This window comes from Bradysia coprophila, unplaced genomic scaffold (genome assembly GCF_014529535.1).
Source record: "Bradysia coprophila strain Holo2 unplaced genomic scaffold, BU_Bcop_v1 contig_350, whole genome shotgun sequence".
NCBI lineage: Eukaryota > Metazoa > Arthropoda > Insecta > Diptera > Sciaridae > Bradysia > Bradysia coprophila.
The window spans coordinates 951,657-973,660 of NW_023503608.1; the positions used below are offsets into that span (position 1 = coordinate 951,657).

The following is a 22,004-nucleotide window of genomic DNA, read 5'->3' on the forward strand; positions in this document are numbered from 1 at the left end:
GAACTTTTTTTTATGAAATGTTAGCATGGGTTGAGTGTAGATAAACTACATATAAAATAAAAAAAATCACCGAGCCATTTTACAGAAAGTACTTTTCAACTGTTTGTAGACGGTATTTTTGATATGCTAAACTAACGCAAGTATCTCAATCCTATTTTTATAGCCAATGCTCTCAGCTTTCGATTGATACCATACTTGCCATATGAGTTTGTAAAAATTAGCAGCTACAGTGAGTAAATCTCTAAAATGTTTGATTTCAGTATATTTAGCTAATCCTTCTGTCACATCTTTTGACAGCTTTTTACGTTTTAGTACGTTTTCTCTCCCAGTAGCAAAAACCCAATCCCAGCAAAAAAAGAAACTATATCGAATGCCGCAAATGCATTTGAAAACGAACATTCGGTTATCATTTTATACAAATATGTTCATCTTTATAATAACATCGGTGAAAAAAAACCTAATTCTGTCATGCAAAAATATAGATAAAAATTGACAAAATTGCCGACCACAAAAATATGTCGTCGATTCTCATGCATTTTTTATGCATAGCAAAAGAAGACAGGATCAAGCAACGTAATATTTTGTCTCACATAAAAGTTCAACTTTCTTGTAAGACAAATATTTTTTTTAAGGACCTCGGGTGCCATTTTTTTCTGCTCCACTTCGGGCGCCACGGGCATTTGCCCATTTGGCCCATATGGAAAAGGCGGCACTGGTAAAAGGAAATATAACTCGTTTTTCGAAGCATTTTGTAGAAGGATGGATCCCTCCTATATTGTTACATTTGGTTGACGGCGGCATAAACTTTTTAGCAACTCAAAATGAAAGCAACTAAAACACCAAATAATTCAGCAAAAACGTACCTAAACAAAATTTTATTGTTCATAAGGTAACATTCGAATGACAATTTTCGCATTTTTTTGTGTCATCACCCCTCTTTTTCGGTACACGGCGCCCAAATCTACGCAAGTCGCGCAATTCTAACCTTTTGCATACATTGTGTGAAGTTTCTCTCAGTGTGCAAATATCCCTTTATAATACTTTGTATATTTGCACACTGCAAATAGAATTTGTATTATAAGTAGACTATTTGCACATTGTGCAGCGAGCCTTTCCTAATAAAAAAGGCTTACAAAATATCTTTGCTCCTAAAATCACTCTTTTTCATACCACACAATAGGGACAGTAGCTGCTAATTTTTCCAATTTAATATGATTGTGGAAAGGGCCTATTTTAGGTGAAGAAATTTCCATAATTTTTCCTTCATATTATCTGTTTCTCTAAACTAAGAATAGATCGGAGTGCACTTTCATTGTTTTTATGGTATTCACGCCCGTACTGGCCATATTGGACAATCACAAATGTTCCTTTAGTAATTTTTTGAAAATCTTATATTGTCGTTTTTTAATAGAGCTTTAAATAGGGTCTTTTCTTCACTTTAAGCGCCTTCTCCTACATTTCACAGGAGCGCCTTTTATTTTAGTTTTTGAGCTAAATCGATTTCGTTCGGATGGTACTTTAGAGAAACTAGAATTCAGGAACTTTAAGGAATCCAATAGGTATTTTCGGTAAATGTTATCAAGCTTCAAATGTTTGGTTATGCAATGTCAATGTGTGTAAAAATGGAGTGGTAATTTATTATCTCCAGGTATCGGCAGTTCCACACAAAACATATTTTCTTTGTCGTTTTCACAAAAACAACCTTACTCAACAAACAAAGATTTAGAGCTTTACCTTTAAAGCTATATTTCGGGAGTTCTAGATTCACTAGATCTATCTGCAAATCAACCAGGCTGATTCAGCCTAGATTATCTTTGGAAACGCATTCCTTTTACCATCAAAATTGAAAGGATCTACATTTTATGTAGAAGCTGTGATATAGATATCTACTTGTAATCTTTGTGTACTACAAAATTTGTAGCTTACATCTACAGCCCCTTGACTTTGAATCCTTTAAAGAGACCTCCTAAGAAGTGTCATTTCAATTTTCATTTCAACTGGATTCTTCTAAGTAAGAGAATTGAGTTGTAGATGATTTTTGGTGCAAGAGCGGCACAGCTGAGCTTCGTGGACGAGGTCAATTTTTTTTAATTTTTTTCACATTACAAATTAATGGTTACCATTTTAAGAGTATACGTGTGAACTCATATTGCAGATTGACATCGGTCTTGGGAATCAACTGGTCGAAAGTTAAGTGCAAATGCTTGAAACTCCCGTTCGTGCAATTAATAAAATATTCGTGCTGTCCATGTACGGCCTAATCCTCTGTAAAGTACAACAACGTCAAGTCCATTCAAGTTTTCACTACCTAGAAACAGTGTTTCGTCCCGCTGATATGAAAACTCACTTAGCTTCCATAAACTTTTTAATAATCGAACAAACCATACAAAAATAACGACAATAACATTCTATTAGAATCGTAAATTACAATAGATGAGAATCTTCTGAATTTATAATTTCATTGTGGGATCCGGCTGAACGTTATAAGGTCATGTGAAGGAGGGAGATGCTTCTAAATCACAAAATAGGTCAACTATTTTCTCATCTAAGTCGAGTATCTCGCCCATTTGATTTTTGGTATTTTCTAAGAGGATTTCTTCCGTTACCTCGTCGTATGTTTCTTCACCTGAAATCAATTCACTTTTAGTCATTCACTCTTTAACTTCCATTAACATCCATAATGTGCTTCAACTTACAACCAGCATTGACGAATCCAGCCAGTTCACAGCACGCAATATTAATGTTGGTATAGTCTTTTACCGTGTTGACTTGACTGCGTGGATAAATGTAGGTGAACACAACTGTACGCGAACCCATTGCCTTATAAGTAAAGACAACATTATGCGGAATGTTTTGTTCGCAAAAGTATGCAACAATTTTTCGAATGGACTCCACACTCTCATGTTTAAGATGCCAATCGTGCACATTCACATAATATCGTTTCGATGGTTCGTTGCTGACGAAAACGTTATGGACTAAATGTTGGACGTTCTAAATCGTACAATAAATTCATTAAAAATCATTGCGATTGATCAAACCGACTGAACTCTTACTATTTTATCTGCCATTAAGTCACCTTCTTTGTAGAACAAATGTAGATGTAAGTGATTAACAGAAGCCAAAGCACCGGGACTATTAAATCCAATCCAGAAATTTTCATCATCAAAGTCACCTAGTAGATCTAGTGCGATTGTAATCGCTTCCGCTGTCAGTATCTGAGGCTTATTGTCTTTTAGATCCGGACATATTAAAGTGTGAAATTTAGTCAATGGACTGGCATTCACTATACACGTCACGAGTGATTCAATGCATGGATGCTTGTATTCAAATAAAATTTCCTGTGGGTTCACTTTATTGAAGTTAAATGCAGTTTCCTTGAATGCCGGTGTGACCGAAGAAACCGATTGTGGTGCTCGTCGAAGAGTTGCTCGCTCGGAATTTAGCTGGTAGAAGGGAAATTATTTTTTTAAAGCTGGGAGTTACAAGCTCGCCTGTATCATTTACCTCAACAATGAAATTGAATTTACCCGGTAAAATTTTTGTCTTTTGGACATTTAATTTGAATCGAAAGACGTTTGGTGTATCCTGCAATCGCAACCACTCATCTTTGATGATAGGTTTTAATTTATGGAGTTCACACTGATTTGCTATCTCGATTTTCCTGACGCTCATTTCAAACTTTGTTTTTTATCAATGATTTCTGTTTTGACTGATGAAACAGACAAAAACCATTCATAAAATGAGCAACTGTCAAATCTATTCAAGTGCCAGCCGACAATCATTCATTCACACACTGTTAAATATGAATGTTATTTGGTTTGTGTCTCGAGTAAGCTCTACAATAAAAAAAATCGAGAGGGTGATACTCGGACTAGGTCGATTTTGACCTAACCTGAACCTGAAACAGTTGACCTGATAAGATTTAGGTCTTGCCCAGGTTTTTCATTAAACTTGACCTGACGTGATCCGATCTTCCAAACTTGACATTCAGTTAACATGCCTTCAGGTTTAAAACAACCAGACCTGATTCCGGGCCTTATCAGGGATATGTAAGGCTTGAAAATTGTATTTCCAATCATCGATTATAAAATCTGTTGATGACGTATGTTATCGGCAGCGACGACAAAAATAAGTCATGAGCTTCAGAGCGGTCCGATTGAGTTAAGGTAATGTTAAAATTGATGAAGTAATAGATTTTGCACCATTTTTAAATCAATTTTGGAAATTAGTAACGTCCACCTAGAAACAAAAAGGATCTACGAAGCTTGCTCATTTCAATTTTTAATTCTTTTAGCCATTCAAATACAGAAAGAATGGCATCAGTTTTGCTATTCAGGATCTATTACTTCGTTTGATCTAAGTATTTTCAATAGATTACAGAGTGATGCTAATATGACAACTGGGTCGTTTGGACGGAAAGAGGGAAACTGTCGAATGACAGTTGGGTGTTTGATAGAGAATTCAATACATTTTCTCTCAACCAATTTCAAAATCATTCGACATATTACTTCTATCTGTCGAAACGACCCTGTCGTCATATTAGCATCAATCTGATAGATTAGTATAAAATCTGCTACTTCATTTGTTTAAATAATCTTTTTGCAAAGATCCTCAAAGCATCCTGAAGTCACTACCAGCAACAGCCGTCCGTGAAAGGTTCCTTAAATGCCTCATTAGGAAATATAAATGCAGAAACAGGAAAGGTCGCTTTAGTGAATTTTAAGAAAAATTTAATTTAATTCATTTGGCTCCTTTAGAACGATGTTTCTTGTTGCAAACCATCAACATACTTCAAGCATGTTTGGTACTCTAAATAGAGTAATGAAAGTAAGCAGCGTATCAAAGAAATGTCACCTCTGTCACCTGTCACTCGAAGCACTATTGCTTGAAATGCGCTGAAACTATCAACAAAACTTCTATTGACATCGTCAGCCAGTTTGAAGCGGAGAAATATTGTTCTGGTTTATTTGATGTTGTAGTACGACAGTTGTACTAATATCGATTGATAACGTTAAAATGAGAAGCAATCACTGGTCTATTTACTTTCAGTTTTTGATATTTATATTCAACTGACACGACATACACTGTATAGTTGTACAACAATATGTACGCGCATAACTCAAACGTTGCCGCCTTTTCCAGAAAATTTCTCTCTCTCGAGTTTTGCTCAAAATAAACGTGACCAACGTCACATTGATCCAGTGACATTTAAGCGTCAAATATATTTTTTTTTGTAATTGAATAAGAGAAACTTTTTCGTATTTTTATACATTTTGTTAATATAAAGTGGCATTTAAAGTGATAATTATATGGTCGGAAGACAATGCGAAATGTGTGCAATCGAAGCATAGCTTGAATTCGCGCAATAACGTAATCATGAAACCTCCATAGAGATATGAGAAAAATCCAACCAGAAGCTATCGTTACTCATTTGATAAATCATTACATCGATTGTAACGATAGATGGTTGATTATGTGTGACTGTGTAACAAAGATGTTCGGATGTTTGGGATGGAATGTTGTGACTGATTCATGTTAAATGTGACTTAAAACCGGAACTGATAATGAATTAATATCTATAGTGCAATCAACAATGCTGGGACAACAGTGAAAATAAAAGTGGAAAAAATTTCGCTTCAAAGCCCATATTACCATCCTTAAGTGATATGGTAAACAACATCAAAGTACACACCCAATTGTAGCTGTTAATAACGAACGATTACAGTGGTAGATTGCAATCAACAATAGTTCAACGTGTTCAATACGAAAAGAATGGGCACAGTGTGAAAATAGAAGTAGAAAAAACAGAACAAAAATCCGCAACCAAAAATTTACATCATTGAGGAAGAGTCATGAGAGCAAAAAGTTTTTTGATCGGTCTGTGCTGTGTAGTGATAACAAGTGCTCTCCTGATATTATTCAGTTCAGCTGGACAACAGAATGAGAATTTGAAAAATATCGTTTCACAGACGCATCAACAGATCAGAGAATTTCAGGTATGTTGTCGTTGTTCGTTCAACATTTTTGGTTTTCGATAAGACCCATTATCTATGGCATCTATATTCAATTATATCGCATATCGTGTGGGATTTTATTTTATGTTCGAAGCGACGTGTGTCACATCGAATACACCGAAAAACACCTGCCATAAAAAAATTTTACCTTATCAGTACACCGATATTATTCGTATACCATTATTTATTGTATGTATCGTGATTGCTTTAAGCAAACTTAACCATTGCCGATTGCTGATTACGGTTTTTGTTGCGAGATTATATACCATATCATGGAGTCGAAATGGTAATCAATTTTTCACTAAGTCTCTTATTATTCGGTAATGAGCTATTAAAGATTTACATTTACAATGCCGTCAATTCGGATATAAATCGGAAATTCATAAAATTTTAAGTTTCTACTTAACAAGGTTATGGCACGCATGGTATTACATCATTACTTTTGTGTGTATATCGAGCGAACAAATGGTTTTTCGGTAGTAAATGAGGGATTGTTCAGAAATTCTGAGTCCCACTTTCTCCAATATTTTCGATTCACTTTCATTGTCCATTGTTCCAGGATTTCTGATATACTCTCCTCTTCTACGGTAACCAAATCATAAGTTGATTAAATCGGTTTAATTGTTTATGAGTCGAGACTATTTATTGGACGTATTTCTATTTGCTCGTTTTGATGAGGACTACTTAGTGAACGACCTCTTCAGCACGGTCATACAATGGAAAATGTATTAATCCTCAGTTTCACATTCTTTTGGAAATTTGTCGTCGATTTTCTGTTGTTCTTACTGTACAATCAACTGGAAACAACACTTTACACTTCAGAAATCAATACAAAGTTTATATTGAAATCCCACCTCTTCTTATTCGACATTCTCACGGTGTTGAATACCGTGTGTGTGATATTTTAAATTATTCAATTTAATTAATTAGTTGAAATGTTGAGAGGTCACAATAAAATTTTGTAAAAGGTCACCAAGCAGTACAATAAGAAGTACAACGGCTATTATCGTGACTTCTTACTGGATCTATTCACACGCAACAAGACCAAATGAAATTTGATACACACTTATACGTCGGTAGGTGTTGGTACCTACTCTTAGTATTTCTACCAAATCAAAATTCAGACAAAATAGTAGACAAACTTTGCCTAGCACGCATAGATTTGGAATGGTTATTTGTTAACGAAGGAAAGAAAAGAAGGAAATTTCATTTCGAGGCTGTCCATGAGCCTCCTGAACCAAAAAAAGAAGTTTGACTGTAATGTACTCAAAAACTAACTGTAGATGAATTTCAGGTGAACTTCAATCAAAAGTAGTAATGTCAAACCAGATGCTACTCAAAATGTAAAAAAAATCGTAAAATTTCACCACCCATCCGAAACATTTTCGCTTTAAATGTTTGACGAATTGGAATGTTATGCTCGAAAATCAACTGTATCTTAAAGTACGCCAATGATACTAAACTCAGAATAAAGGGTTTGAGAAATATCTGTTTTTCAACGTTCAAATTGTAGTAAAGTCCAACTACTCGGATTTTGCCTAAACAGAGCAAAAACGAAACGTTGTAGCTATAAAGTTGAAAACTTGAGTTTTGGTAGCGAACTTCGTAGAACAAATGAAAATCTAGATTTTATTTTCGGAATTTTGATTGTTGAATTCCGCTTTTCTCTCCTTACTACACAGGCCGCATACCATTCTATTACTTTCCCGTATTCCAACTTCCGACATTTCTATATCAGCCACAGTGTCGGCCTGAGTATCATCTGCTGTTTCCTTTACAATACAACATTCAAAAAATTAATATATTTAGTTTTCATGCAGTGGAATTGCGTCAATTAATTTTCAATAAAGCTCAAATCTAAAACATGAACTACATAAATACCTATCGTTCTTTACCATCGCGTCAATGTAGCAAAAAATTGCAGGAATTATTGGGATTCTTGTTGACTTTATACCTATTGTCAATTATTTATTATTGTAGAATTTTCCAATTGCAAGTTGTAGGTAATAGTAGGTCTGTGGAATTATTGAAAATTTTCATATTATCTTGTATGGAGTCTTGAAATAATTTAAGCTCTATTGTGCTGTTAGTACTGTTAGGCTGGTACTCAGTTACTCGTTACACACAAACTCATAAGAAGAACAGTTCGTACTCGATAGATAGATAAAAATCTAGCAAACGTTACAATATTGATCAGCTGAAGAAAAGTCAGCTGTTCCTATGCATGAATTAATTTTAAAGCCTTATATTGATCTTCTTGATACTCTTGGATACTTCTTGATAATTATAGGATTACTTGAAAGAAATAATTTTTCAACTCTCTTCAACAATGCAACATACAACGTACTTCTGTTGGTTGTTGTGTGTACATTATAATAATTGTTAAATATTTACGAAGCGTTTATTCACTATCAAAGACGCCGAAATTCTGATAATTATCTTAAATCAACCTAAAGAAAAATTTTATTTTTCTTTACCCTCATGATTCCAAAAGAAGTTCAATAAAAATTTCTTAACACCTTGCATAAAAACATCATTAAATGAGTCCACAAACACCTCACTTGACATAATTTGTACAATTTTATTTCGGTTAAAATTAGATATAGAAAATTGTCGAAGAAATCTTTCGAGTAGGTGGACTTACCGACATATTTGACGTCGTAAAGAATATAAGCTAGACAGCGAATAGGGTAAGATTTTTAAAAAGGTGATCCACACATACAATCAAAACTGGTTTTCCTTGTTCATACGGTTGAAGCTGCTACACGCACGCGCATGATAGTGGTAAAACCGTATAAAGACGTATAAACGGTAGTGATTGTTTGCATGGATCAGCTGAAAAACAGCTGAAGCAAATTTATGCTGAAAATTGACTGCCTTTGACTGTAAGAATCGACAAAATACTGAATATTCAGAATTCTGCGATTCTGCATATTTCGCATGAAATGAGAATAACAAATAGATAGTGGTTTCTTCGACAAAGTCTCAGTTTCTTTTTGTGTGTTTCAGGGGTTTTAGAGTTTTGGGTTATTGTGGATAACAATAAATATGTGTTTTTTTAAATCTTATTTCATGACTAAAAACACCCAATCAACACTTTGTCCAAAATAGTATCGTCACGCAAAATACCAATGTTTTTTTTAAATCGTATGGCAGAAACCGTTATTTCAAAATTAACAAACTTTCGTTGTAAGCCCATAAGACTTACCATACAAATCAGTTAAATGCAATTTACTATCGAAATACATTTCATATGCTGATGTCCAAGTGACGTAACCAATCAATTGCTTCAGGACTTGCTGCGTTAAGTGCTTGTATGCCTTTATCGAACTTTCGTAGCGGGCAGTCGTTCAAAATGTGGTTCATTGACTGGACTTATATCAACGCTGCAATCACAGTTTGGAGAATCCCTAAAATTCCACCTGTGCAGTTGTTCGCCACAACATCCGTGCCCACGCCCAGAACGAAACCGAATGCCTCTTGTCAACTAAATATTTTCGTGTTTATTACCAATCTTCGAAAATATTTGTAACAATAAATAATCTTTTGAACTAAAGCATTGAATCCGACATTTTAGTCTGTGCATAAATAGAATTATTTCTTATTAGGAGGTACTAAGTGAATTAGTGGAGTAAGACAATAATGTTGTATTCGCTGAACACAATTTATTTCAAAATCAGTTATTACATTGTGTTGATACGTATGGGTAGAATCTTTCTTTTTTAAATTTTGTTTACAATGTATGGTTATTAGGCCAAAGAAAATTGTCAAAAAACTTCGAGAAAAAATGATTTGTTCAGTTTATTTTTATGAGCTTATTTCATCTTCAGCTATGTCGGCCAGTTAAACCTCTCACATAGCCAGTTATTCCTGCAACACCACTAGTCATGCTAGTAGTGATATCAGTAACAACTTCGAGTAAACCATTGATAAGAATCCCTGTTTCAGAAAAAATACTAAATTTAGTACTTCGGATATTTCGAAGAAAACAACAACGAAACTAACAACTCTTCCGCCCACTTTGAAGATTCTTTAGTTGATGACGCAAGTAGTCTGGCACGTGTCTTAAGGTCACCAGATTCAAACATTTGATTAAACTGATACTTGATTTTCGGAATGTCCCAAATTCTCTGTTCTCTTTTTAATGTTTCATTTTCTGGAACAAAATCATGTGGTATTTCAGCAACCAATTGTAAAATTTCATCATCAATAATTTGAAAATAAAAGGTTAGACAAACTCAACGATGAATACATAGAAGACAAATATGCTGGTATGGCCAAATCCTCAACTCTTCTAATATTACTTTTATTGTTCACGTCTTTTTTTCTATGTAGATGAACGACTTACTGAGCATTAGGGTGGGTCGTACTTTCATTTTGTTTTTAATTTAAAAGGCCTGTCCCCACGCCGTACTTATAATTGGTTAAGAAATCCCAAACAGCAAAAAAAAATCAAAACTTAATTTTTCCCTTCCATTGTTGACTGATATTTGGGTCATTTGGGAACAGAAGGCCTTACTGCTAACTGTTGTTCATAGCTGAGAAGCCCAGCTATAAAATATCTAACGAACGTTGATGATCTTCGTCTTCACAGATAAAATCGACAAATCATGGCATAAAAGGTCGTCTGAGCAAGTAATCACATGGAGAACCCAGATCAGATTTTTTTTTATACCGAGCTAAAAAATACTCCCAGGAGCACTGTTTTCGAAGCCCAAAATTGCCAATTCAATTTGTTAGAGTGAAAAAATAAAGGTGAAGAATCAATTTTTGAACTTTTTTTTTCTGTTTCGGATTCCTTGGTCAATTCTAAGTACAGCCTGGGCCAGGCCTTTAAAAACAAAATGAAAATACGACCCACTCTACTGAGCATTTCGTTTATTTTTGTCATTGCCGTCTTTAACAGATGACAAGCCGTGTCTGAAAGGTAAAGTAAAATCTGTCACTAGCATTTCAGGCTTTTTTCCATTTTACCAAACTTTAAACCAATTGTTTATTGGAACTATAACGTGTTTATCACACACTTATTATTCATTCTCACTTCAAGTTCGTTCAAGCTGAATGCATTCAACGAAGTTAATATGCAAAATACAGGACATTTCTAGTATGTTATTTTGATTATGTACTGATCACCAAAAGTATTCCGTCACGAATTATTTCGATATATAATGTTGGATTTCTCACAAGAAATTTACCTTCACTCACAGAATTTTGTAAACCGACACATTTTCTGTTTCGTGGTTTACTGGTTTTTCGTGAATTTTGCATGTATTTTTAAACGGAGAAATCAAAAACTCAAGTAAAACATAGAAACAGAAAATGTGTCGGTTTTCAAAATTCCGTGTGTGTAAATACAATAATAAAGTATCAAGACCAGTGACTCCGTCTCCATATTGGTCCTAAGAAATTAGGTGGCGTAGGGCTGTGAGATCATTAAACCAACTAAGAAATTGGTCACCGGTTAACCAAATATTTGTAAAAGAAATTACCAATTGTTGTTTGAACAAATCCTTAAACATAAATCATGTCTGTCATATTTGTTTACGCTGCTAATACATCAGACATTTGTATCGATTAATTATCATTACATTAGGTACTTATATATACATCGCACGGGTGCGTGTACAGTTTTATGTATATAGATGAAATTACTACCATTTTACTGCATCTGTTACACCGTAATAATGTCCAACAACTAAGTTGTGCCATGAATGAAATGGAAATCAATTAATTCGGATATCATTAAAAGGTCAATTAGATGTGGTCGGTGCGGTAAACAACTGTTAGGTTAATTTCACGGTTTTGTTTATAATTAGTTAATACAGTCGAGGAAATTTAGTTTTCGGGTTTTCCAAAGGTATTAATCTTATTTAACCCACACTTTATCCCACAACAATGGAATCCACAAATTTAAATTTAGTTAACTCAGCGGTCACAATGACGGCGCTGCAGTCACGATTTCAAAATGTGATATAGGGTGGCTAATTAAATTTTGGTTTTAGCTACATTTTCTCTTGGTTTTTAATTATTACACCAGGCTTCTAAATTAAGAGTAAATTTATGCAATATAAACCGTTTGAGTTTGAAAAAAGATGTTTTGTATCAGTGAACGATATAGGAAAGCGTTCAGTACGTCTCAACATACAAAAGAACGTAAAATATAATTGTACATTTAGCCACCCTACGTCCGTCATCGCTTCTATTGTCTTCAAAAACATATTGTGTGCTTGTCATGATATGTATCAGACGTTTGTTTATTTATGTGTCTCATCTAAAATGCTGGCCAGCAAAATTTTGATCATTAAATTCAACGGCAAAATTGATCTAAATGTTAAAATAATTGTGAATAATAGTGAAGTTAATGTGGTTTTGTTTTCTCTTCATAAAGGAATTTGCATCAGTTCGATGTAAAGTGCGGAGCACCATTAGAAAAAAAACTTGTCGCTGAAGAATGATCAAAAAGTTGCTGGACGCAATAGCTTCAACTAATGCTTTGCAGGATATAGAATCAAAATTAGAGAAACACCAAGAGCCGTCCATTTGAAATCTTCATCATCATCATTTCAAACTAAAGGTTTTTTTTAACGAAACGGAAGTTCGCTCGCAGATTCGGATCGGAACATCTCATTCGTTTTCGCTAAAGCTCGTAGCCGTCATTAATCATGATTCCCATGAAGAATCGCCAAAAATAAAAAATTGGCAAGGGATGAAGAAACGCCGGCAAAAACAAAGAATGATAAATTTGTCTTTGTTGCGTTTCTTCACACTTTGGCGATTCTTCGTGGTGATTAAACAAATCCTTTGAAATTTATCCTTTTACGAAATTTATCTAAAAGACGTTATTTGTTCGAAGCTAGTGAATCTATCCTTTTATAAAAGTTACGAAATGCTGCCTGGTTCGATCCTAAGGAAACTCTTATTTTACGTCAGGTAACGGCATCTTGTTCGATCCTAGGGAATTCATACTTTAACGAAAGATCCCGAGGACACTATCATTTTACGAAAGATAATGTAGAGACATTTCAAAAACGTATTTTTACACTTTGGCGTTTCCTCACACTCTGGCGATTTTTCTCTTCTTCTCTTCACACTCTATCGATTTTTCTTGGCAATTCATCATTATGGTTGATTTGTTAAATCAACAAGAAAAATCACCATAATGTGAAGAAAAACCAAGAAATATCGCCAAAGAGTAAAGAAACTCCAAGGATCATAGAGAATTGAAAATTTGTCTTTATGGCGTTTCTTCACACTTCTGAGACTTTTCTTGATGATTTAACAAATCAACTAAATATGATGAATTGTCAAGAAAAATCGCCAAAGTGTGAAGAAACTCCAAAATATGACAAATCGCCAAATAATACAATATTGTCGATTTGACTATAACTTTTATTTAGAAAAAGATTGTACGGGACAGTATGTACTGCATATCATATAATTCCTCTCTCTTGTGTTTATCTGTGTTCTACGAAGCCAAAATATAATTTCGGACTACAAGTAAACCGTCTCGACTGCCCAGTAGTTATTTTCCTAAGTTCCTAATGAGTGCAAAAAGCTATTTCAACATTAGTTAGGAAAGCATAATTTTTATGTGAATGTTTCTGAGGTTTTCCATCTTAATATTTTCATGAAGTTACAAATAATCCACAGAAAATTTTATTTCCCTAGAACGAGGTCGGAAATACATCAAATAAATCAAATAGAAAACAGACTTGGAAATTGTTATTTTGTCTAAAAGTTGATATTAAAATTCTTTGGAAATCGTAACTCGCATAATTGCATGAGCAGGATTATAAATCAGGAACTTTGAAGTTCGTCATATATTCATATTCTTATCTTATTCCTGACCAGATTCTGTTTTCATGATTGAGCTCAATCATGAGCTTCACTTATACAAAGAGTTGAATTTATTTCCTATGCCAAATTGTAATTTGGCGAAAAAGAATGTTCCGAATCTGCGTTTCGTTTAAAAAAAAGCCTTTAGTTGAAATGATGATTGTGAAGATTTCAAATTGACGGCTCTTGGTGTTTCTCTAATTTTGATTCTATATCCTGCAAAGCATTAGTTGAAGCTATTGCGTCCAGCAACTTTTTGATCATTCTTCAGCGACAAGTTTTTTTTCTAATGGTGCTCCGCACTTTACATCGAACTGATGCAAATTCCTTTATGAAGAGAAAACAAAACCACATTAACTTCACTATTATTCACAATTATTTTAACATTTAGATCAATTTTGCCGTTGAATTTAATGATCAAAATTTTGCTGGCCAGCATTTTAGATGAGACACATAAATAAACAAACGTCTGATACATATCATGACAAGCACACAATATGTTTTTGAAGACAATAGAAGCGATGACGGACGTAGGGTGGCTAAATGTACAATTATATTTTACGTTCTTTTGTATGTTGAGACGTACTGAACGCTTTCCTATATCGTTCACTGATACAAAACATCTTTTTTCAAACTCAAACGGTTTATATTGCATAAATTTACTCTTAATTTAGAAGCCTGGTGTAATAATTAAAAACCAAGAGAAAATGTAGCTAAAACCAAAATTTAATTAGCCACCCTATATCACATTTTGAAATCGTGACTGCAGCGCCGTCATTGTGACCGCTGAGTTAACTAAATTTAAATTTGTGGATTCCATTGTTGTGGGATAAAGTGTGGGTTAAATAAGATTAATACCTTTGGAAAACCCGAAAACTAAATTTCTTCGACTGTAGGAAAAGTGTTTCCACTTTGTAATCTGTCCAAACATCTACGGCACACGACATAATGACCGGAGTTTTAACTGTTGGGCTATAAATAAACGGAGGAAAATTTATTAGATTTTATGATTGTGATATCGACTCTGATGCCATACCCGATCGGATGTAGGAAGATATTAGAGGGAAAAAATGCTACGCAGAAGAGAAACATTCTTAAAATCGAATCTGCGCTACGTATGAATTCATTAACCATTTCGCCATGTACCAAAAGCTCATCAATGGAAATATATAGACCTACGGTGTATGAATCATAAATAGGTAAACATTTGATGTGATGCAACTTTATAATACATTTTTCTCTCAACGTGCTTGTGACGATAAAGATTTTATTCTTTCCTTATAACGGTTTTTTTTTATGACCTTCTGCCGATGATAATGATAAAGATAATAAAATGTTAAGTGACTGCTATATAGAGTGAATGTGATTCAGTCAGCTCATGCAAAATTCATTTACAATAATTTCAGGCTAACAAATCTGGTTTTTCTCTTTGGCTTTCCTAAATTGAGCTAATGGTTCTTATAATGAGGAATATGTAGGTGTAGGATACTATGGTCCTGCTGCCTGTTTGCTTTTGTTAAATGTTTTTTGGTATTCTACGTATCTCATCTGCAACACGTTTAATTTACATAATAGTTCAGTGGTCATACAAAACAGACAAAGACTAATTCAGTTAGGTACGCGGTACAAGTCAAAGGATAAATTTTCACCCGTTAAAATCAATCTTTCGAACCAATTACGATTTTCATTCTACGCGCCACTTGATGTTACGATTTTTATTTCAATTGCTTTCAATCACACCGATTTGCTTTCAATGGGATACTTGTGGTATGTTTAATTGAGAATTGAGTGTAAATGTACATGTTCAATCAAACACATTTTGTTTAATGGAAAAATTTTGCAAACATTCGATCGGAGTGAATTAAAACGAGTACTTCAGTTCAATGAAATATATTTTTTGTCTGCTCCTGTTCATAGAAATATTGTTGGCGATACTTAGCTATTCATCTATTAGTGAGGATATTTGTTGATCCATATACTGATTTGATTCTGTTCAATGAAAATACCCGCACTACTTTTCATTTCATTTATTACCTCTCATATGAGTTTGAAATGTCTTACAAATTACAAATTTCTGAGAATCAGTCTGTCAAGGCTTTACAGCAGGAAAATCTAGACTTCGAAAAAAATTTACACACTCGGCAAGACGCCCTCGATCCAAGTCAAAGTAAACTACAAACTAACGAAGAATGCATTCCACATTGATAGAAGTCGAGAGAAAGAAGCCTTTGATAATGTACACGTAGTGTACGAAACTATAGTCGGCAAATATACTTTTTGGTCACAATTTAAAATAAAAAAAGCGTTTTTTATTTTTGACTCGTTAACGTCTCATATGTTTTCTGTTATTTAATGTTAAGCAATTGTGCCGTATTCCGCGAAAACACCCTGACGTGCGAGTTTTAAGTTATTTTGTAATAAAAATGAAAATGAAACGAGCGCGTGGACTTGAAGAATTGATAGAAGTAAAACTATAAAACTCCTCAGACGAGGTACCACCTACTCTTTTTGAAGTACTAGATGCACATTGCACATCAGTGATTTATAGAAAAGTTGATACCGCGTCTAGGCTACTGACAATTTGAACCAATTCGAAATTTAAAACGTGATTTCTCTTTTTCTTTTCAGGAAAATCTTGTTGCTGTCCGAAAGAAGCTGGACATTGATGTTAAATATTTAGAATTGTTAGGATTCACACAGCCCATCTACAATGGCACACGTTACAATTTCACGATAGTTACTTACATACAAAGTGGTCAGGCTGCGTCGGCCATTTTGCTAAGCCAAAATATTGCACTGAAACTTCCCAATGAAGTATTACTTATCTACAATCTCGGCTTATCCGAGGACGATACACGAGCTTTAAGCGCCTATTGCAATAATTCTAAGTGTTCTGTGATAACTTACGATAAATTGACGGAGGTAATGTTAATTATATTCGAATCGCTTTCTTTTTCACCATTCATAATTCATAAAAATTTTCACTTTACAGTTTCCATCGTATGTAAACGATGATCGAACGTTGCATGCGTTCCGACCGTTGATAATTAAAGATGCGCTGACTCGTTCGAAGACAATATTGTGGATGGAGAACAGTATCCGTTTCAAGGGTAGCAGTAGAGATTTAAGTGTTTATCTGAAGAGTGTGAGTGAAAGCGGTGTACTCGGTTGGACGACTAGACAGGCCGTATCGAGTCGAACACATCCAAAGATGTTTGAATGGTTTCAAACTGATCCGGAGAGTTTCTTGTTCGTGCCGATGGTATCGTTGGATGTTGTGGTATTTTTGGACACCGACACCGTTAATCAAAATATATTGCTGCCGTGGATCAAATGTACATTAACGAATGAATGTATTCATCCGATTGGTGAGTTAGTTTTTGTAAAATAATTTTTTAGTTGAGCATCCAAAGATTTTACTTTAGACAGGTTCGTAGAAGACGTGAACTTGTTATAGTGAAGTCAGATTATTATGTGCAAGAAATAAGGGATAAGCAACCATAGAAACTAAAAAGAACGGATGTATTTTATGAACGACAGTATGACCTTTCTGTCGTTCGTTCACTATGTCATATTTCTTCAAATTGTACACACCTCGATATTAAAAACAGATGTCTTCTATGACATCCTACGGTAGATCTACTATTTAAGTCATGTCACAAATTGAAGGAATAATCCAAATTGGTGTTAAAATGAAGGAGTTTGTCTCAAATGACGAACGGCATTTAATTTAGAAGTAAACTTTTTCATTGAAATGGTTGTCGAGACTCTTATACCATACAAGTTTAAAATTCCATAATTCGACTCGTCTAGCCAAAATAATAAAATTTTTATCTCCAAGTTTTATTCAAATGGTTTTATTACACATATTTGGTTGTTCTACAATGCGTAACAGCTTTGATGACATAAGCCTTTCACTTGTTAGAGAGTTCCTAGAGGAAAATAGAAAATAGAAACGAACTTTGACGATTTGTTTAAAGATATAGGTATCTAAACTCAGGCTGGACCACCGGCTTCACGTGACTTCTGAATCACGCCTCGAGGTATGCTAACACACTCTGAGGAAAGTTGCGTGCTTGTTTAATTATTATCTCCACACGTCATTGCAGTGCCGTAATAGACTCTAAAGTCAGGAGTGGCGCTAGGGGGGGTGCTAGAACAAAAAAGAAACACAAAAATAAGTTTTGTATGGGAAAAATTAAATGTGGTGCACATCGGTGCAGATTTCAAACACATGCTGCAGCTACCTTATTGAAAAGGTTGAGTGAACTTTAGGACATTATCAATGCGATATAATCACTACAAAAATTCCATGTGTAATTTGCCTGACATGGGAATCAAATCCACCCAGCCATCCTGTTCCGACTCATTATCCCTTCTTTTGTTCCATATTTGAATCCCACTCCTACGTAGTTGCTTCAGGCGACAGCTTTTACATGAACATCTCTACCAACGGACATCCTAAAAAGTTTGCTAATTTCATTTTCTTCTTTTCTTTTCTAATTTTCAGGTGCTCAATCAATCGGATGTCGTTATGATAAAAAACCATTGTACCGATACTCCGGCTGTCATGCATACGACGCATCAGCCTTCAATATCGTGCTTGGCTTAACGTGGAATTTTGATGAAACAAAATATTCGACGCATTTCGATTCAAATCTCTTTTATCAGGAAACGCTTGAAGAAGCAACTAGAAATTTAGAAAATAAACGTAAGAATATAAGTGATACATCGGAGTCGTTTACGGATGATTAGGTTTTTAGGTAAATATAAATTTGCTAATTTAGCAGTTAATTTTTCATAAATATAATTGAAATTTAGATTAGAAATTATGGAATTTCAACGGCGCGCTTTTTTGTAAGTTTTTTTTTCGGTTTTAAATTTAAGTTCTTTTTCACATTTTTTTAATTTTTCATTTACACCCACACTCCGAGCTGTAAAAAAAAGTTACTTACAACATTGGAACCAACTTAAATAAACAAAATATTTATATCAAACGATTTTTGCAAAATATTTTTGTAAAAACAGTGAAATATTTAAAAGAAAAAGTAAAATTTTCTGATGAATCTTTTTCCCCATACATAGACACACGTAACACGTAATAAAACTACACAAAAGTAAAGTTTAAGATTTTTTAACTACGGAAAAAATAATGAAACGATGAGAATGATGGAATTTAAAAAAAGGGAACTCACATTTTGTAAGCTAAAGGTAAAAAGAAATTTTTTTACTTCGTATTCAGGGCATCTTTATTCGCTGTAGACTTGTTATTGGAATAAAAATTATTTTTTATTTTCATTTTTTTTTATAATTTCTAATTTATGAAAGAATAATTTTTAAGGCTTCAACCTGTTCTATTTCGTACACAAAAGAACAAAAACTTAATTGAAATTTGCATTGAAAATTTAATTCATTGACAATTTGTTGATAAAATTAATTGATAAAATAATAAAAAAAATTGACCAAAGCGTAATTGAAGAAGAAAATCTATTGAGAGACATTCATGTTGTTGAATTAAAATGAATTTTGATAATGATCGAGACGTAGACAAAATTAAAAATAAAAATTATTTTTAAGGAAAAAAAAATTGAGATTTGAAACCATACTTTCCTAGACAGTTCGAATAAACAAAATGATCAAAATATTTAATAATCAATTGTGTCACTGTGACTCGTAATCTCTAATATCCATACTCAATTTGGCGTTGCTAGCAGGAGTAAAATCTCAACGAGCTTCACCGTAACTGATTGATTCATTCTGATGGCCGTTCATAAAATGTAATTTACAAGAGCCCAAAATGTATTCATCTCACAGCGAAACTATTTCTTGCGGTTTTTTCTGTTTATCAACGAATCTCAGTAGGTTCTCGTTACGAAAAAAATAAATATTTCGAATATCGTTTGAGATGAATTCTTACTGATGTAATAACAGTGGTGGTAAGAGAAGAACGTTTACCAAAGAATCGAAGTGGGCTCTGCAAATTATAAGGGATAATGAAATTTTAAGTTTTTTCTGTGATTGATACAAAAACTACAGACATTGAAATGTTGCTACTGCAATACTTCGATGTTACGGCAGTCACTATTTATTTATGTGAGGGCAGCATTCCAGAAATTATAACTTCAATGTGATATAGTCCTTTGCAGTTAATAGCCCAAGGACTCTGTAAACTCTGCTCTGAGTTTCATTTACAATAAAAAATCAACAAAACTGTAATAATTCGCTAATGTCTCACATATTAGACTGATTTAAGCTTCATTCTTCGACTTACCAATTCATTACAGGCTCGGATTCAATCAATAATTAAACCCATTTTCGCAAGGGAAAGGAAAATCAATACTTTACTTAGTGAAGTCTGTCCACTATGAGTTTACATCTACAAACCAAAGACATGGGAATGATGTTTAATTTACTAGGGATGTAAAGTGGCCTTTCCTTCCACAGGAAAATGTTCCTTATTCAAAAACGTGAGGTAAAGTTAACATGGATTTAAAACTGTACCTCAAGTTTTTGAATAAAATACCTTTCTGGGCAATGGGGTAAATGATGGAAATGGTACTTCTTGTGTGTTTACCGACCTCGGCTACGCCTTGATCGGCAGATTTCACACAATAACTGTGTTTGCCGAGCTTGGCTATGCCTCACACAAGAAGTACTATTTCCATCATTTGCCACATTCTTAAGTAATGTACTATCGCTCATGAAGTAAAACGTTACACTACACTCGGAAAATAATTTGATATTTCGTGTCACGATGAGTAAACTTACCTCCGGCTAACAAATTACATTATCTCCCTGGTACAGTAATGTACTATTTCTTCCCGGTAACCAAGTAAAAATTTCACGGTAACCGAAAACTTAAAACTGACTTACCGATCCATACTGGGCGTACCAAAGACGATTTCTTACGAAATTGCAACCAAAATGTAGAAAGTGCAGTAAAATGCGAAATGTCAGTTGCTTAAGTTATGGGATAGTACACCAGTACACCATACATTGACTCGAGTGTGTCGTTGACATTGTGTACTATACACGTTGTATGACAACGTTACGTAAAAGTAGTCTATCTATGTCTCTGGAACAAACATATTCACTTCGAAAATGGAACAGACGATAACAGACAGAGGTTTCTATCAAGTGTAGTCTTCACAAAGTCCAAAAGATAATTGTGATTCATAAACGATTTTTTTGAAGGATCTATGAAGTCTAATTAACAATCGAAAAAATTAAATTCAAGTGGGTTCTTGTGAATAACAATATATTAGCTGCATGCGACATAAATATTGAATGTAAACGTGAGATTAGAACGTATGTATTCAATAGATTAGCTTACGCAAAGGTGTACTGATAGAAGTGATACCTCAGAGAATGGAAATCGTATTATTTCTTTGGTGTTATCGAATTCGTTCAGGACTCGGAACGTGCCAGTTTACATCTAAAGCCTGAAATATAAAAAAACTCGATTTGGTTCAGTTGAAAATGAAGTTCAGGTTAACCTGAACTAAAACTGGTCCCACCAGTCCTGTTCCAAGCATTAATACTTGTTCAAGATCCACGATGGCTGTATAACCAGGAAACTATGGTTTTAATCGAAAATATTGTTTGAAAATCTAAAATTCCATTTAATTAGTTAATTTAAGTCAATTGTAGCGAAAATAAAACAAAAATGAAACTCAAAAAAATTGAAACCTTAGCCGAATTGAATTATGTCCGACGCTTACAGTACTTTTCTACCTTCACACCTTCTTAGTTTTGTGATAAAATCCCGTAGCCAACACTAAGTGAGATAAAATTTTGTCAGTAAATACATGAGTGAGGGTTATGTCACGTGATATGCCACAGTTAGCCAAAGAAAGTAATAGAACGACCACATCCGAACAGTCAAAATTTCCTTTCACTTAGTGTTGCATAACTGGCTTTATATTCATAATAAGTGAAATTTTGTAATTAAAAATGCGACGCATAAAATTGATAAGGAAACGTAACGACAAATTAATGTTCAAAAACTTAAAAAAAAGTAAAATTTGTCTAGTCAAGCTATCGCGCTAAATACCAACTTTGTAGCCAATTTTTTAGAGCTGAATTTAGGTTAACTTTGGCTTGTTTAAACTACATAAAATGTCAGACAATTCGATCAACGTTTTTTGGAACTAT

General features: G+C 34.0%; 2 protein-coding genes across 2 annotated transcripts; one reads left to right on the plus strand and one right to left on the minus strand.

Moving 5' to 3' along the window:
* Window positions 1-2,356: 2,356 nt before the first annotated feature.
* LOC119079964 (GDP-D-glucose phosphorylase 1) lies at window positions 2,357-3,739 on the minus strand. The gene is made up of 4 exons (XM_037188078.1): window positions 3,505-3,739; window positions 3,054-3,443; window positions 2,697-2,991; window positions 2,357-2,626 (listed from the first exon to the last, which is right to left on the minus strand). Exons 1-4 carry the CDS (start codon window positions 3,670-3,672, stop codon window positions 2,490-2,492), a joined length of 990 nt encoding a protein of 329 aa, XP_037043973.1. The 5' UTR covers window positions 3,673-3,739; the 3' UTR covers window positions 2,357-2,489.
* A 1,451-nt stretch (window positions 3,740-5,190) lies between these two features.
* On the plus strand, window positions 5,191-18,829 carry LOC119079963. The gene is made up of 4 exons (XM_037188077.1): window positions 5,191-5,996; window positions 16,479-16,772; window positions 16,843-17,218; window positions 18,361-18,829. Exons 1-4 carry the CDS (start codon window positions 5,853-5,855, stop codon window positions 18,603-18,605), a joined length of 1,059 nt encoding a protein of 352 aa, XP_037043972.1. The 5' UTR covers window positions 5,191-5,852; the 3' UTR covers window positions 18,606-18,829.
* Window positions 18,830-22,004: the final 3,175 nt, after the last annotated feature.